Source organism: Penicillium verhagenii, assembly GCF_028828195.1.
Source record: "Penicillium verhagenii strain IBT 33310 chromosome Unknown utg000007l_segment0_segment0, whole genome shotgun sequence".
Classification (NCBI taxonomy): domain Eukaryota; kingdom Fungi; phylum Ascomycota; class Eurotiomycetes; order Eurotiales; family Aspergillaceae; genus Penicillium; species Penicillium verhagenii.
The window spans coordinates 835345-851120 of NW_026643171.1; the positions used below are offsets into that span (position 1 = coordinate 835345).

At 48.6% G+C, this 15776-nt stretch overlaps 7 protein-coding genes across 7 annotated transcripts; 2 read left to right on the plus strand and 5 right to left on the minus strand.

Annotated features, from left to right (window-relative positions):
* Positions 1–359: 359 nt before the first annotated feature.
* On the minus strand, positions 360–1238 carry N7466_006981 (uncharacterized protein; the record flags this gene model as incomplete). The annotated part of the gene is made up of 2 exons (XM_057166370.1): positions 360–1112; positions 1170–1238. The coding sequence occupies 2 exons, from the start codon at positions 1236–1238 to the stop codon at positions 360–362; spliced, it is 822 nt and encodes a 273-aa protein (XP_057019411.1).
* Positions 1239–1610: 372 nt separating this feature from the next.
* On the plus strand, positions 1611–3953 carry N7466_006982 (uncharacterized protein; the record flags this gene model as incomplete). Its single annotated transcript, XM_057166371.1, has 2 exons — positions 1611–1623; positions 1708–3953. 2 exons carry the CDS (start codon positions 1611–1613, stop codon positions 3951–3953), a joined length of 2259 nt encoding a protein of 752 aa, XP_057019412.1.
* A 591-nt stretch (positions 3954–4544) lies between these two features.
* On the minus strand, positions 4545–6842 carry N7466_006983 (uncharacterized protein; the record flags this gene model as incomplete). The annotated part of the gene is made up of 1 exon (XM_057166372.1): positions 4545–6842. One exon carries the CDS (start codon positions 6840–6842, stop codon positions 4545–4547), a length of 2298 nt encoding a protein of 765 aa, XP_057019413.1.
* Positions 6843–7398: 556 nt separating this feature from the next.
* Positions 7399–8459, minus strand: N7466_006984 (aldo/keto reductase; the record flags this gene model as incomplete). Its single annotated transcript, XM_057166373.1, has 3 exons — positions 7399–7945; positions 8026–8306; positions 8403–8459. The coding sequence occupies 3 exons, from the start codon at positions 8457–8459 to the stop codon at positions 7399–7401; spliced, it is 885 nt and encodes a 294-aa protein (XP_057019414.1).
* Positions 8460–9035: 576 nt separating this feature from the next.
* N7466_006985 (uncharacterized protein) lies at positions 9036–11289 on the plus strand (the record flags this gene model as incomplete). The annotated part of the gene is made up of 5 exons (XM_057166374.1): positions 9036–9390; positions 9594–9728; positions 9749–9832; positions 9904–11006; positions 11089–11289. 5 exons carry the CDS (start codon positions 9036–9038, stop codon positions 11287–11289), a joined length of 1878 nt encoding a protein of 625 aa, XP_057019415.1.
* Positions 11290–11636: 347 nt separating this feature from the next.
* On the minus strand, positions 11637–12800 carry N7466_006986 (uncharacterized protein; the record flags this gene model as incomplete). Its single annotated transcript, XM_057166375.1, has 6 exons — positions 11637–11797; positions 11867–12181; positions 12250–12278; positions 12361–12395; positions 12508–12527; positions 12770–12800. 6 exons carry the CDS (start codon positions 12798–12800, stop codon positions 11685–11687), a joined length of 543 nt encoding a protein of 180 aa, XP_057019416.1. The 3' UTR covers positions 11637–11684.
* Positions 12801–13871: 1071 nt separating this feature from the next.
* Positions 13872–15600, minus strand: N7466_006987 (WD domain protein; the record flags this gene model as incomplete). Its single annotated transcript, XM_057166376.1, has 2 exons — positions 13872–15372; positions 15437–15600. The coding sequence occupies 2 exons, from the start codon at positions 15598–15600 to the stop codon at positions 13872–13874; spliced, it is 1665 nt and encodes a 554-aa protein (XP_057019417.1).
* Between the last annotated feature and the right edge of the window lie 176 nt (positions 15601–15776).

Consider the following 15776-nt stretch of genomic DNA (forward strand, 5'->3'; position numbering starts at 1 on the left):
TTTTTTTTTCTCTTTTGGCTGTTGGGCAGTCTCAAATATTCCCCAAAGAAACAAACTGACTATGTATGCACACGAGAGAGAGAGAGAGAGAGAGAGAGAGAGAGAGAGAGAGAGAGAGAGAGAGAAAGAGAGAGACAGCCTATCAAAGGCGGAACCATAATGTTGACGTGTTTTTTTTTTCTTAAAAAATATATATATTGTCTGTGAATGCGTTTCATATCTGGTCGCAATCTGAATCCTACTAGCCTTGACTTGGAAACAGCTGCGGCCATGGACAATAGCCTTCCTGCAAGGCACAACAAGAAGCTTGCTTAATACTGCGTCTTATGTAAACGGGATAGGAGCAGGGTATAACATTCTTAGCAACAACTCCCGCTCCAGCCTTTGCGCATTGCATCATCCATGCCCAAGGTAATGGTTTTCGGTATCCCGGTGTTACCTCCACCCGAGGCACCAAATCCTTTCACCCCGCTGCGACGATCGTTAAGGTCATATCGGCCAGCTTCAATATTACGGTAGATTCGCTCCGCGACCTCCAAAAAGGCCCGTTCCACCCCATCTCCGGACTTGGCACTAGTCTCGACATAGCGGACGATATTGTTCGTTCGACACCAATCCTCTGCCTCCTGCTGTGTTATCTGTCTTTGGTTTGAACCGGATTCCTGTCCAGCTAAGTCGGTCTTGTTCCCCACCAAAATGACCACGATCCCCTCTTCTGCGATCAGACGTAGATCTTGAAGCCACTGGGTGCAGGAGATGAACGTTGAGCGTCTTGAAATATCGAAAACAAGGAGAGCTCCGGATGCACCACGGAAGTAAGATCGAGTGATGGACTTGTACGTCTCCTGGCCAGCAGTATCCCACAGCGACAGTTTCATCCGCTTTTGCGGAGAGGAAGGCTCAGGCTTCCGTGGCGGGCTGGGTAGACCCGAGGCCATGGACTCCGATGCAGATGGATCGCCGCCAGGACTGGACGCGTCGCGCAAAAGTTCATCAACACCTAGTTCCAGAGAGGCAGGTGGACCTACTGGCACAATCCTGGACCCAAATTCAACCCCGATAGTGACATCGTGCGACGGGGAGAAGCGACCTTCACAGAGGCGGATAGTGAGCTTTAATGACATATACAAATTAGCTAAACCCCAGCACAGTCAATACACTACACTCACACTGGACTTGCCGGTGCCAGAATCGCCGATGCAAACGAGCTTAGCAATATAGTCCCATGGCTGGGACATGGAGGAAGAAGAGTATTGTGTCTTGTTGCCCAAACGTAGGATGTGATGGATTCAGTTTCAGGGAGTAGAATGTGTTATCGGGATGAGTCAGCTATCGGGGGGGGAAGACCTGCCCAGATGACGCCTGCATCGTCTGAATGACCTTTTGTTCCCTTTCTCTCTCTCTCTCTTTTAGTTTGGTCTTCAACTTAGTTCTTATAAGAGGGATAGGGACTCACCTGAGTTTCAAGTGTACTTTTCTCTTCTCATTACCGCATTCTCAAATCTCGAGGTCTTTTTTTTTTTCTCTGCTTTGGCCCAGTACCAAAAGAGAGATACACTAATCTCTACCCCATCTCCACACCTACTCCAATATTCCCGATAGTGTGGGCCATGTTCTCGGAATGTAGGTGATGCATTTTTGATCATTATCATAATTTTTTTTTCAATATCATTTCCTTCAAGCTAACTAACCTGGGTATTTCACCAGATGCCTCACGCTTCCTTGCCCAGTCACAGTCCCGAGTAGCATCTCGCCCCGACGAGCTTCAAAGAACCGGTCGTGCCCACCCCAATCAGCGCCAGAGCAGCTCACGGAACCCACCATCAAGAACTGGGGATCCTTATCGGCCTGGTGCTTCCCAAATCTCCAACTTCCCCTTTGCATCCCGGGTGTCAGCTCAACCGGCTCCTCTATTTTTCAGTGCCACCGATGAATTCCGAGAAGAAGATGATGAAGCAGAGCGGGAACGTGACCTTGCCGATTACTATGCATTGCAACGATCAAGGCGACATTTTGGAGATAGTCACTTGAAAGAGTCCTCTGAGCTTGAAGATGGTTCGGAACGGTCGGTGGGATTTGACGAGGAGCACTCACCATATGACAACGATCGCCCGGGAAATGGGAAAGGAATCAAGAGCTCGTGGCGAGGGGAAAAAGGCGTCTCTGTTTCTCGTCAATCTCGAATCGAGACCGTGGCAGAACTCACCGAGCTTGAGCCCGGGCCGAGTTCTATTCCCGATAATGGTAAAACCCGGGAGAATCTGGTGGACATCGGATTAGAAGATTCCATTCGAGACAACCTAGACGAGGACGACCGTGGTCCCTCCGAGGTGTTGGGTGATGAACCGCCCATTCAGCGATTTCGAGAAAGACCATCAACCAAGCGAGATCAATTTGGGCTTAATCGGTTTGGGGATTCCTCAGAACATGTCAATCCATTCTCCTCGGGTGGCCCAAGACCACCAAGCTCGGCGGGTTCGTTCCCGACGTCTATCTCGCCCCTGGCCTCGGAGACTTCAGTGCATGATGCTTTTTGGGGCCACTTGTTTTTAATCGCACTTGCCGGTTTATTTGCCACGGCATTCCTTGTCTATCTGCACACGTCGACTCCATCTGGAGACCAACAAAAGTGGGGAGATACGATCTACTTAACTGTCCACCGCTCTTTCTTCCTTCTTGGAGTCTATACTCTTATCTCCATCTTCGTGTCACTTGTTTGGCTTGCTTTACTTCGATCCTACGTTCGACCTCTAGTCTACATTATCATTGTCGCCGTCCCCGTCATTTTATACTCCTTCTCCTTATACCCCTTTATCTCGAGCTTCAAGGGCGAATGGCATGGGTCTAGCTTTCAAGACAAGGCCATGCGCTGGGGCTCTCTTGTCCCATTCCTAATGGCGAGCATCTGGATTTACAATGTTGTCCGAGGCCACCAGTCCATCGGCAAAGCAATCAGTGTGCTTGAATTCTCTTGTCGAATTTTGGCTGCGAATCCAGAGCTTCTTGCCTTAGGGTTAGGTGTGCTTGCTAGTGTTGTCTCATGGACCTGGGTGTGGATGCTTATGTTTACCCGCGTATTCTTGGGCGGCCACCTGGCTGAGCCAAGATCCTTTGTTATCGACCTGAGCAGCTGGTGGCTGGGTGTTTATTTTGTGATAATTTACCTGTGGTCGATCGGGGTGATAGCCGGTATCCAGCGTGCTGTAACGGCTGCCACGGTAAGTCAATGGTATTTTCACAGATTGGCAAGCCCAGCACCTACCTCTAGACAAATCGTTCAAGCCGCCATCGTTCATGCTACTTCGACCCTGTTCGGTACGATCTGTCTGTCCCGCCTTCTCAGTTTGTTGATTCGACTCCCCCTGCTCTTGCTCCCTAGTCGGATATCCTCGTTGTTGAGTCTCTTTGCCTACTCCCTCATACCAAGTCCCATAGCATATCTCACCAACCCCCTTGCCCTCACCTATGGAGCCATTCATTCACAGCCACTGGCAGCCTCTGCACGCGGACTGAGCCAGATGACTGTTCTTGCTTCGTCGGTCGCTTCATCGCCAATTCACCCGCAAGCTTATTCTCGTTCCTCGGGGGCTTCAGCTTCATTGCTCTCCTACCGGCTCTCCAAGCTAATCCTTCACGCTGCCCGCTTCATGATGTCACTGGCGTTGGGATTCGGTGGCTGGGTGACCACTGCACGTAGCTTGGCCATGACCTCCACGGGCAATACTATTCGGGGCAGTTTATACGCCTATGTCGTTGGTCTTATTGCGGGTATGATTGGCTGGAGTATCCTGGGTGCCATGGAAAGTGTCATTGCGGACATTGTGGATGCTTCAGTGATTTGCTGGGCAAGCGAGGTGGGCATTAACGGCCAAGAGGCCCGATATTGCCGTGAAGCTGGATGGCTCTTTGGCGACTCGAATTCCGATTTACACTCCGATTACAGGGACGTTTGATCTTCATTCAACCAATTTCTTCCTATTTTTCTCTTCTTCACTTTTTCATTATAACCCAAGGTCTCTGGAAGCTTTCAAACTTTGTCTTTTTTTTCAGTTCCTCCACCTATTCATGATCACAACCCATTCCCCCTTTCTCACCATTTCTTTCTTTCTCCCTCTCCCTCTCCCTCTCTTTTGTTTATTAACTTGAGCGACTTTAAACATTGCGATTCAACTAGCGGACTGGAGGCGTCAAATTATATTCACTATACTTTTTTTTTAAATGAGATCTGTAGGTATGTAATGAATCATCTGTATTGAACGTGATATATTCAAGCATAAATAGCTACATCGGAACGCAAATTCCAGGGCTTCATGGTATCATGGGAATAAATCACTCGAAATGCAAAAGAAACCCGGGGGGACGCCTAAATTACCGATTGCCCTCACCTCCAAAAACGATATAGCAGAAAGAAAAGGGATATAGAGAAGCAGAAGAGCTGAAAACAAGATAGAAAGCAAAGGATAGAAGCAAAAAAAGAAAAAGAAAAATGAAGGATGAAGGATGAAGAAAAAAAAAAAAAGACCACAGGAAATTCCGTCCATGTGCTAAAGACCCAGGCGACCATTCCAATCAACCTTCTCTTGCATACACCACTCCTGAAGAAGAGACCAGCCAAATCGAACTACTTCGATAGGCGGAGTAGTCCCTCCAAGAGGGAGAAAATAATCTCCGGCGTAGTCTCCAGGTCTAAAACTAGCTTTGCCTCGTTCGCTATGGTTATGAGAACGCGATGACCATGTATTGGGGAACTCGCGGCTTAAAACGTCCTCAGAAAGGCTGCGAGTGCCCTCTAACCATAGCTTCTGTGATTCTTTCCAACACTCCGGCAATCGATTCTTCAATTCCAGAAATTCCTTCCGGCTTTTCTTGTTTTCATCAGATAATATAGTATTCCCGTCACTGCCAGGAGTCGGCACCGGTGTATGCTCCCCCGGGAGAGGACTGACAGCGAGGCGTTCGAGATCCAGGGAATGGATGGCCCCGTATGATACGGCGCCCAGGAACAGACAAAGACCATGAAGCACTGGATACGCGACACTGTTCTTCTTCACTACCCGCCAGTACGCCAGGATAGATTGCCAGGTCGAGGAGTCTCCAATTTGTCGTGTAAGAACCTTGCATTGGTCGTCGGCCACAAATGCAAGAATGAAGCACATGATCGCTTCTATAGCCGTCACGGCGGCCAATTTTTCATCAATGCTTGAAGAGCCAGGCTTGGAATTGTACCGGACCGCGGCATGTTTTAATTCACGGCCAATGCTGCTAAATCTTTGAAATTCTTCACGCCAAGCTCGTCGATCTATGTTTCGAGAACGACCGTCCGGCTGAGATGGCGAACCCCGTGTGCCTGGATCGATAGAATGGCGCTTGGTCGTTAGATTTACCGGGGTTCTTCCTTCGCCTTCTCCTAGATCATTTCTTCGGGGTATCGAGGCTTTGGAATCCTTCACCGGTGTCAATGATATGGGTTTCACCTTGTCGTTTGTCGGCGGGTGAGGACGAGAAGAATTGGAGGAATTAGACGCCGGAATTGGAGGCTTTTCAACGAGACCCTTGATAGCTTCCTTTGATTGCCCAATCCCCGAGCTAGAAAGATCGTCGTCATGCCTGTTCTTTGACTTTACTCGATCAGATAAACCATTCCCACGGATCGACCCTTTTTCTCCCTTCTTTTTTTCGGCGTAGGCGCTCTCATCCGGATCTATGTCATGACCAGACGGGGAGTCGGGCCGATTCGTTTTCCTTTTACCGGAAAATTTAAGCAGGGCTTCAATCCGTTTTTTGTTCCCCTTTCCATACCGTAATCTGACAATCAGCTCCTGGTTGGTTTCCTTCGAGAGACCACCTATGCGACCATTCTGTAGACTAGGAACTGCGCCGCTATTTGTTGGAATTGGTGTTCTGGTCTGGGGTGCATCATCTCGCTTCTGTTTCGATGTTATGATGTCGCGTTTAGGGGAGTGACGAGTAGGTGAACGTTCTCCGAGCCTGGCTAATTCCTTTTCGATATCCGGTGGAAGGGTGGGAGATAGGAGTCGTGGCAATTTAGGTCCAGTAGGAGGAAGTGTTGGGGAAAGAAGCGCGGGAATTCTCGGTGAATTGGATTTTGTTGGTGTGGGATCCCTGCGACCCTCCTTCTCCGGTGGAGAGAGTCGTCGTTTTTTGGATGAATGCATATCCTGGCCTCGGGTCATCGAGGAACCCATGCCTTCAAGATCAGACGTCGACGGTCGTTTCTTTGGGCCTTTATCAGGCGAAATATGCGATTGTGATTGTGATTTGTGAGGTTGATGGAGTGACTCGGTCTTGTCGCTTTTCTTGACAAGACCAGATTTAGTTGTTTGTTGTGATTCTTCGCGCGTAATCGGGTGAAGCTCTTCTCGATTTTTCCGTTCATGAGTTGGCAGCGAAGTACCGCTGCTCTTTTGGTTTTTATAGTCGTTCAAGCTGATTTTCTTTTTGGCGATGGTGTCTTTGGGGGTTTCTGCGGTGGTTGGCGCGGTGGGCCGGTCGGCCATCATGCGCCCCTTCTCGTCAGACCAGTCTCCAACGGCCTTCAGCAACGAATCTGTATCGTTGTGGGTCAGAAAGGTCATGTATTGAAGTTCTTGTTCCTCTGGACTAAAAGGCCGATCATGTCCTACTGCCCAATTGTTCACGGAACGGGAAGCTAGGCGAAAAGGCGCCTTCGTCGGGAGAGTCAGGAGGTAGGGGTGAGGTGGTAGCACGTCGTCCGAAAGACCCTTCAATCGCTGATCCAGACTTTGAAGGTCTGCAGTGGGTTGGTTTGCGCGTAGGGAGATTGTTACGTCCACTGAGGGGGGTTGATCGTTCACCGACATCGCAGTCCGCGGGAGATTATGATTTGTCTCACCATTGATGAAGAATTGCGCACGCGCTTTGATTTATTAGGCGTCTGGGAGGATCGGAGGTGAAGAGTGAAAGGTGGAGGTGGGAGAAGTATCACGGGAGAAGTACCGCGGTGTTATGCGCCTGGCAAAGTGATGGGGGTGGGTCAAAGCATAGAGATCGAGTCGAGGGGTAGCGGCCTCGAAGAGGTTCATCAGGGCATCTCTCAAAGCGCGTGAGTTTCGCCAAAGAGGGTTGGAAAGGAAGTGTACAATAACACAGATCGAGCTGAAAGAGCGAAAGTGGCCGAAGAGAGAAAGAAAGAGAGTTGAAGGAGCAAATGGGGGGGGGGGGAATCTGGGGTTGCCCTTTCTGGTACATACGCCACGCCGCTTTTAAAATGAGCCTTCATTGATATTCTTAGCTTCACTTTGACTGCCAAAGATATGTTTTGATATGTATCTACATAGACCTATAGCCTAGTTATACATTATCAATTACAGATTGGTTGTGGATAGATCATAATTTGATATCTAAACTATATACATATCACGATCGGTCATCTTCGGCGAACTTCTCGCGCCAGAAGGCACGATAATGATGCTGCTGACCCAGCTCAGATATTTCAGATATCTCTTGGGGAGTGAGTTTGAAGGTCAAGGTGCGCAGGTAACCAGCTAGGCGGTTTTCCTTACTACTGGTAGTGATAGCCACGCAGCCACGATCCAGGGTCCAACGCAACAGAACCTCAGACTCACTCACGGCATACTTGGTAGCCAAAGCCGATAACAATGGATCCAATGGCCCTCCGTGAGCCCGAGTAATTGGGGCTAGACCACCGTAGCCGGCAGTTTTGATCCCTTTACTCTCGTGGAATGAAATTAGATCTCCGTGTTGGAGATACGGGTGGAACTCAATCTGATTCACAACGGGTATGACCTGGGCAGTCTTCAAAATGGTTTCCAAGTGACCCTGCAAGAAGTTGGACACTCCAATAGACCGAGCTTTCCCAGAGGCCTTGACTTTCTCCATGGCCGCCCAGGCAGCCTGGAGCTCACTCTCTGTGGTGGCATAGAAAGGGGCATGGATCAAGTATCTATATTGAAGTGTATTAGTTTTAAATTCCTCTAGCTTTGACAGCATCTTGGTAATAGAGCGTGAATACGATGTACTCACAAATCGACATGATCGAGTCGCAACTTTTTCAAACTTGAGTCGATAGCTGCGGGGATATCTGCGATATTGCTGTAGACCTTGGTGGTCACAAAGTAACTGTCTCGAGGGCGATTGGCTTCTTGAATCGCCAAACCCAATTCAGCCTCAGTTCCGTAGACCTCTGCTCCATCAAGATGATTATATCCCAAATCAATGGCATTCTTGGCCGCGTCCACCAGCTCACGGTTTATTTCGGCGGCCCCTGAGCGCTTGTACCACGCTGTTCCTGTTCCATATCCAAGCTGTGACGGAACAATTAGATGTTTTATCCACCCATGAGGCTCGAGATGGGGAAACGGGTGTGGAAGGGACAATTTGAAATATCACATATCACATACTATAGGAACGGAAGTCCCATCATTGAATTGAGTTGTCGGAATTTCCTTGTTGACCATGATGGGCAAAGAGGGATTTTGGCTCTTTGGAATGTTATAAATATGAGAATGTTTTGAAACTGAAAGAAGAGAGACTAAATCAGGGCTCAGAGATATTGAGGGGTAGAAGTGAACCTGAAGCGGAGAAGTGAGTCGGTGTGTGGTCCAGCGGGTCAACAACTCCAGGTCTGCGGGGACGATTCAAGTGAGAGTCATATACATCAAAAATTTACTGATCAGCAGGGATGTTGCCAGACCTGATATTTTGAATTCTAGAGATTATCTCGGGATCTTATGAGAACAGAACATGCTATGTGCTAATTTCTCAAGTACCTGGAATGTTAGAATTAGAAATGAAGAGTCCAAATGATGTCATGTGCTTTGGTGTTTTTTCTCCCGCAACATGTGACTTTACTTGCGGATTAATAATTATATAAATAAGTGTGGTTAACTTGCACCTGCACACTTAAGAAATCATCTCTTGATCAAATGAATTCGCTTCGTTTGATCCGTACATTCTCTCCACAATCTCGGGTTGGCTATCGACTGCCCATGCGAATTTTAACCCTTCATCCGAGTCAAAACCGATTGAATCAAATGGCATCTCACCTCTCCACCCATACTGGGTCCTCCCTAGCAGATTTGCCTAAATCCAATGTATTCACATCTAAATTGCCCTCTGATCCGGCTTTTGAGACTCCGGAATCTTCTCATGGAGCCCCCCGAGAAACATTGGGGCCCCGCATGGTGAAAGGCGCCCTGTTCACCTATGTCCGACCGGAACGTACAGAGGCACCAGAGCTACTGGGCGTGAGTCCCAAGGCAATGGAAGATCTTGGATTGAAGGCCGACGAGGCAAAAACCGCGCAATTCCAAGCATTAGTCTCCGGTAATGAAATCTGTTGGAATGAGGAACAGGGGGGTATCTACCCATGGGCCCAATGCTACGGAGGTCAGTCACCATTCTCCATCTTTGTTCTCTTTCATTTCTCAGAACCTGGTGACAACTATCACTAGTAGTTGTATAGTCGGATATTAATTGAGATCATAGGGTGGCAGTTGTAAGTGATCTTTCTTATGCTTATATGATTGAACCTCTTCAAAAAAACATAAGCAGCCTGACTTTCTTTTCTCCTTTCTTTTTTGAAACCACAGTGGTTCGTGGGCTGGTCAACTTGGAGATGGAGTATGTCTATATTTCATTCTCTTCTTCAAGACAAATGCTAATGAGCTATGTGTATAGCGTGCAATTAGCCTTTTTGAATGTACAAATCCACATTCGAAAACTCGGTATGAACTGCAATTGAAAGGCGCAGGGAAGACGCCGTATTCCCGATTTGCGGATGGGAAGGCAGTTCTTCGATCGAGTATTCGTGAATATATCGTCTCTGAAGGTTGCTGGTTTCCTTCCCCCCCCCCCTTTTTTTTTCTCTTTCTTATGACATATGAACTAAATATGTTCCAGCTCTAAATGCTCTTGGGATCCCTACAACTCGTGCCCTATCTCTGACTCTGCTGCACAAGTCCAAGGTTTTGCGGGAGCGTCCCGAGCCCGGTGCGATTGTGGCTCGGTTTGCCGAGTCTTGGCTCCGAATTGGAACTTTTGATCTTCTCAGAGCCCGGGGCGATCGTGACCTGATTAGAAAACTTGCCACTTACACCGCGGAAGATGTCTTTGGAGGATGGGAGAATCTTCCCGCCATCGTATCTGTCCGAGAAGGCCAGTCCGTCACAGAGATCGATCACCCCCGCAGAGGGATACCTCGAGATGAAACACAGGAGCACCAACAGGTTGAGGAAAATCGATTTGCTCGCCTCTATCGTGAAATTACTAGACGCAACGCAAAAACAGTGGCTGCCTGGCAGGCCTATGGCTTCATGAACGGCGTGCTGAACACCGATAATACCTCGATTTACGGCCTTTCCCTTGATTATGGCCCATTTGCATTTATGGATAACTTTGATCCCCAGTATACTCCGAACCATGACGACGGTATGTTGCGGTACTCCTATAAAAACCAGCCTAGCATCATCTGGTGGAATCTAGTTCGACTGGGCGAGTCCCTAGGGGAACTGATTGGCGCCGGGAAAAACGTGGATGATGAGACTTTCACTAAAGACGGCGTCACCGCGGAAATGGAACCGGATCTTATCAAGCGCGCGGAAACCGTCATTGAACGCACTGGCGAGGAGTTCAAGGCAGTCTTCCTGAACGAGTATAAGCGACTAATGTGCCAGAGACTCGGTCTGAAGAAGCAGCAAGAATCTGACTTTCAGAGCCTCTTCTCCGAAATGCTCGATACAATGGAAGCCCTGGAGCTAGATTTCAACCACTTTTTCCGCCGACTCTCGGGACTGAGTCTGTCTGAACTGGAGACCGAAGAACAGCGGATCGAAGCTGCAGCTATTTTCTTCCATGCAGAGGGGTTCGGGGGCATCGGCTACACAGATGCCTCGGCCAAGGATCGAATTGCGAAATGGCTAGAGATCTGGCGAGCTCGCGTGCTTGAGGACTGGGGAGACCAGGACGATGAGCGACAAAGAGCCATGAAGGCGGTTAATCCAAACGTAAGATTTTCTTCTTCCTCGTCCCCCCTTTCCCCCCCATCTTCGGTGCCCTTAATTTGTTATAATTAACCATGTGCGTTAGTTCGTTCCACGGGGATGGATTTTGGATGAAGTAATCGAGCGCGTGGAGCGCAAGGGAGACCGAGAGATACTGGGACGGGTAATGCAGATGAGTCTGAACCCATTCAAGGATGAATGGGATATTCTAAAGGAGGAGGAGGAGCGCTTCTGTGGCGGTGTCCCCAAGTACAAGAGGGCCATGATGTGTAGTTGCAGTTCATGATCTGAGTTGGCGCTTTTTGAAATTAAAAATAAGAAAATAGATGGAAGAATTGAGATGCGTTCCCCCATGCACCTAAAGTATCTCCTGTAAAGCGCCCAAAGAAAGCCAGTCCATGCACACCCATTTTTATTTTGCAAGCAAAATCGCCCGTTGCATTTCACCACAAGCCTGGTAAGACATGGAAAGAGGTATTAGACTGCAAGAGAGATAAAAAGCAACATGCAAGACGCCCATGGTCGTGATTCAAGCCGTGAGTGGTAATACAAATTCAAAAGAACCTCGGGAGGGGGAAAGAGACATTTCAGATCGTGGCGCATGTGAGGTTATCGTTGGTTCCGAGAAACATCCCTCGGGAAAGCACAGAACGAAAAAAAAGACACCCGTTCTCCACCATTTTAGTTGTTGGGGCACGCAGCCTGGACGTGACCGGGCTGCTTGCACTTGTAGCAGACACGCTCACCACGAGCCTCGGTAGTGCAGTCACGGGAAACGTGGCCAACCTCGCCGCCTAAATATTCAATTAGGAATCTTGACTGGATAATGAGGGGGGATAGAGAGAGAGAGAGAGAGCACTCACAGTTGTAGCACTTCTGTCCCTGGGTGCAGTCACGGGCCATGTGGCCGAATCCACCGCAGGAGTAGCAAGTCTGTCCACGGGCACCGTATGAGGGGGCACCGGAGCCGGAGAAACCACCACCGTAGCTTCCACCCTGGGAGCAGTTACGGGCAATGTGGCCAACCTGACCACACTTGTAGCACTCCTGAGAACCACCACCGGGGGCACCGCCGAAGCTGCCGCCACTGCCGCCCTGGGGGCACTCGCGGGAAAGGTGACCAGTCTGGCCACAGCGGTAGCAGGTACGCTCCTTGGGAGGGTTGGGGCACTCGCGGTCTAAGGAGTGTTAGTTGAATCCCTTTGTATTTCTCCTTCCACATGATCATCATTCAGTATAAACTTACTGACGTGACCCTCACCACCGCAGTTGTAGCTATATATCGAGAATAAGTTAGCATTGGATCTTGCTTCTATATATTTCACTCTTTGCTGAAGACTAGAGATATATAACATACCAGGTAGGGGTTCCCTTCTTGGGGCAGTCCTTAGCCTAAAAGACAAGGGGGGTCAACTTCAAGTCCAATATCAATTGAACCACGATCCATATCAAATTTCCCTGGTACAAGTACCTATGGGACCAAGGAAGATGGGTGTATCTTTACCTGGTGAGAGGCGTCACCGCCTACGGAGAAAAAAAATGTCAGTCCCAAAAAAAAATAGCTTATCAAGGGCTGTACAGAATGCGCCCGGACCAGTACAGCTCAAGAGGTAGATGAAAATCACATCAACCAAAGCACAGGAGAAGAAGCAGTTTGATATGGCATCAAAGCACAAAGAACCGGGGGTTCTATTCTCCTGCGCTCACTGTGCGGGTCATAGGCGAGCAGAGAATGCGCAAGGGTTCAAAGGAACAAGAAAACGCACAGTTGTAACAGGCACGGGAGCGAGGATCCATTCTGACGGGTTGATTGGATATTTGACGTAAGAAAACCGAGGGTTTTTTTTTTGCTGTTTGGATTGGCAAAAAGTAAGAGGTGGGAGAGGTTGAAAAGGAAAGAAATTTGTAGTGCGGGGGGCCTGGTCTGATGGAGAAAACTTCCCGCGCAAAGATTTTGGTGCGATCTGGAACCGGGAAAAGCCCCCAACTTTGTTTTGGAAGAAAAGAAGAGGTGGAGAACAAATATAAAAAGAAGCAGGGAGATGTGTTGGAAAATAGAAATGGAAGGAGAGAGAGAAGGAAAGAGAAGAGGAGAAAAGGTGAAAAAAGGAGAAATGATGGAAAGACCTGCATACATCTGCATAATGAAGCCAACAAACCCTCCAAATCTATTTCCTCGTTGGCATATCTTTCCATCATTTCGTATTTCACATAGACCTTCCATAATCATATGATTCCTCTCTTGTTTCCGTAGAGAGGCATTGTTGACATTCTAGCAGGTGCTGGACCTTATTGGGGAGACCTGATCATTGAAGCCAGAGAGCAGTATGGGATCAAGTCTTCCGTTGGCTCCGCAGAGGGTTCAACTGACAGAATTAAGAGGTTATATTCAGCCATGGTGAAAGTATTTCAAGTTAGAAGCATATGGACTTCTGATTTCGGCCATGGTTAGTCGAAGGGGGGAAGGGCAATTGAACTTGCTGAATGCAAAGCTCACACGCAGATGTGCTGAGCACTTGACGAACCACAGAGACCAGGAAGAGCACAAGGTTGTAAAGTTGGCAAAGATAAGAAAAAGAAAGACTGAAAGGGGAGGAATGAGCCCCCTCAATATGGCTGGAGGCTTCGCAGGGGATGTTATGTACCTGCGGAGGGGAAGAGGCGACACGAAGTGCTACCGGGGTCCCCGGTCCCTGAGTACCTTCTGGTGTACCTTGTGCTACACCTCTCCTGGCCGGAGTGGTCCCTGATCTTGTGTTAGTCTCTATATAAATGGCACCCTCAGTTTGAGCTTCAAATATCTTCGGCAAAAGAAACATAAAAAAGACCGGAAGATTTCATCTTTCTACATCACTGGCACCCAAAATGTTATGTGAAATCATAACATTCCAGTAACCGGGTGCCGACCGTCTTCTCCCGGAGTAATAGAACTCGCTCTTCATCAAATCCAACACATTCATGCATACAGCCATGAGGTGTCCTAGAAACAAATTCCAAGCCACCAATTTCTTGTGGGAGGTTTCTGCCTTTGGATGCACTTATTCTGCTTTCCAGGCCTCGATTGCCAGGACTGACTTGAATGCTGCTCTCCTCTTTTAAGGGTTTATGGTTACCGAGGGATGGTACAGTTGTTTCAAGCTCCCAAATCCGGATCTCATTACCCAGTGAGCTCACAGAGACTGCCTTTCCTCGATTGGTCACCTGAACTGCAGAAACCGAAGACGTGTGGCCCCAAAGTCGCTGGCCACCGCGAACAAAAAGGCTGTGGGAATTCGAGACAAGCAGGTACATCGTCAGGGTGTTATCCACGTGCGATGTCAGTAGGTATGGATGGGAATAGGACATGGATGTTGGTGGTTGCTGGTGCAAGATGGAAGGCTCGGTAGGCGTCACAGAAGAAATGATATTATCGACAGTATTGAAGTGCTGCCGTCTGATGGATGATGGAATACCTTGAAGGGGACGAATGCCGTACTGAGAATCCACAGTACTGGTAAGTCTGGACTCCAATTGTTGACCATCCTTGTTGAACCGCAACTCCTGAATCCCGAGCGACCAGCCACAGCCAATATGATAAAAACTGTAAACAATGGTTGCCACAATCTCGGATACTGAAGTGCGGAGAGAGAGGGTCATCGGGGCGACCATATTTTCCGCTTGGAGAGACGCAATTTCACGCGGCTCTACGGCTTCTTGATATTTTCCGCCGTCGGACCGAGGGTGTAGATTATATAGAGATAGAAGCTTATGCTGAGACACCATCAAAAGATAAGGCGATGACAAAGCCATGGCCGTGATGGCACCATTCCTAAATCCAACGTGGCAGGATCGTAGGGTCAAATGGCATTCCTGAACCTCAAATGTGTAACGACTGAAGCGACCATCCTCAAATCCCACAAGGATTTCTTGCTCATCTGGTAGCTGGCCCACTGCCAAAGACGTTGGCCGGGTGGAAGAAATATCTGGCGCCGCAAATGAGATGCTGGAAATATAGTTGGTTGGGTCTTTTGCGGCCCACGCTCGAAGCCCATGGGTAGAATCAGCCGTGAAGACAATGCCGGCACAGAGTTTGACCAGCACAGGAGGACAGGGGGATTCAGGAAATTCCACTTCTGTCACTCGACAGGATCCGTTGGACCAATTGTGCCGTAGGCGATATTGCCGTTTCCAATTGGTGATCTTTCCCTCTTCCGCCAGATGGCTATGATCAAGCCAGGTTGAAACTTTAGGTGAATACTCCGCCCGAGTTGGCAATGTAGAGCGTCTTGTATTAGCTAGACGACGGGCACGAGGTCGCACCCACTGCGAGTAATACTGTCGCTTCCAGAGCTCAGAGTCTCCACCGAGAGCGTGGAATCGGTGGGATAGCCTGGCAGAATTAGTAAATTTGATATTTAAAACCAAAAAAAGATGGAAGCAAAGATCTGACAAACCTTTGACACACATTCAGAGACGACATCGGAAGAAACGAAAGTATATGTAGCAAAAGCTCATTGCTCAAAGAAGATAGGCGATCGACTGAAGTCGGTGTTACATCTCGAAATCGTTTCTGTGATGGCAAATCCGTCGGCGAGTCTCCTCTCAGACGCTTTGGCATACTGGGCCGTTTTGAGACTCAGAAACAATTAAGGCATATGAGTGTTTGAGCTGGTGGGGAGAGACTCGAGTACACAGTGAAACCTACGTCAAAGGGCCTCTTATCAGTGGGTCGATAAGATCACGTGTGAGGAGTGACAAGATCAGGCGGTCAATAATTTTGCCCGCGGGGGCGCG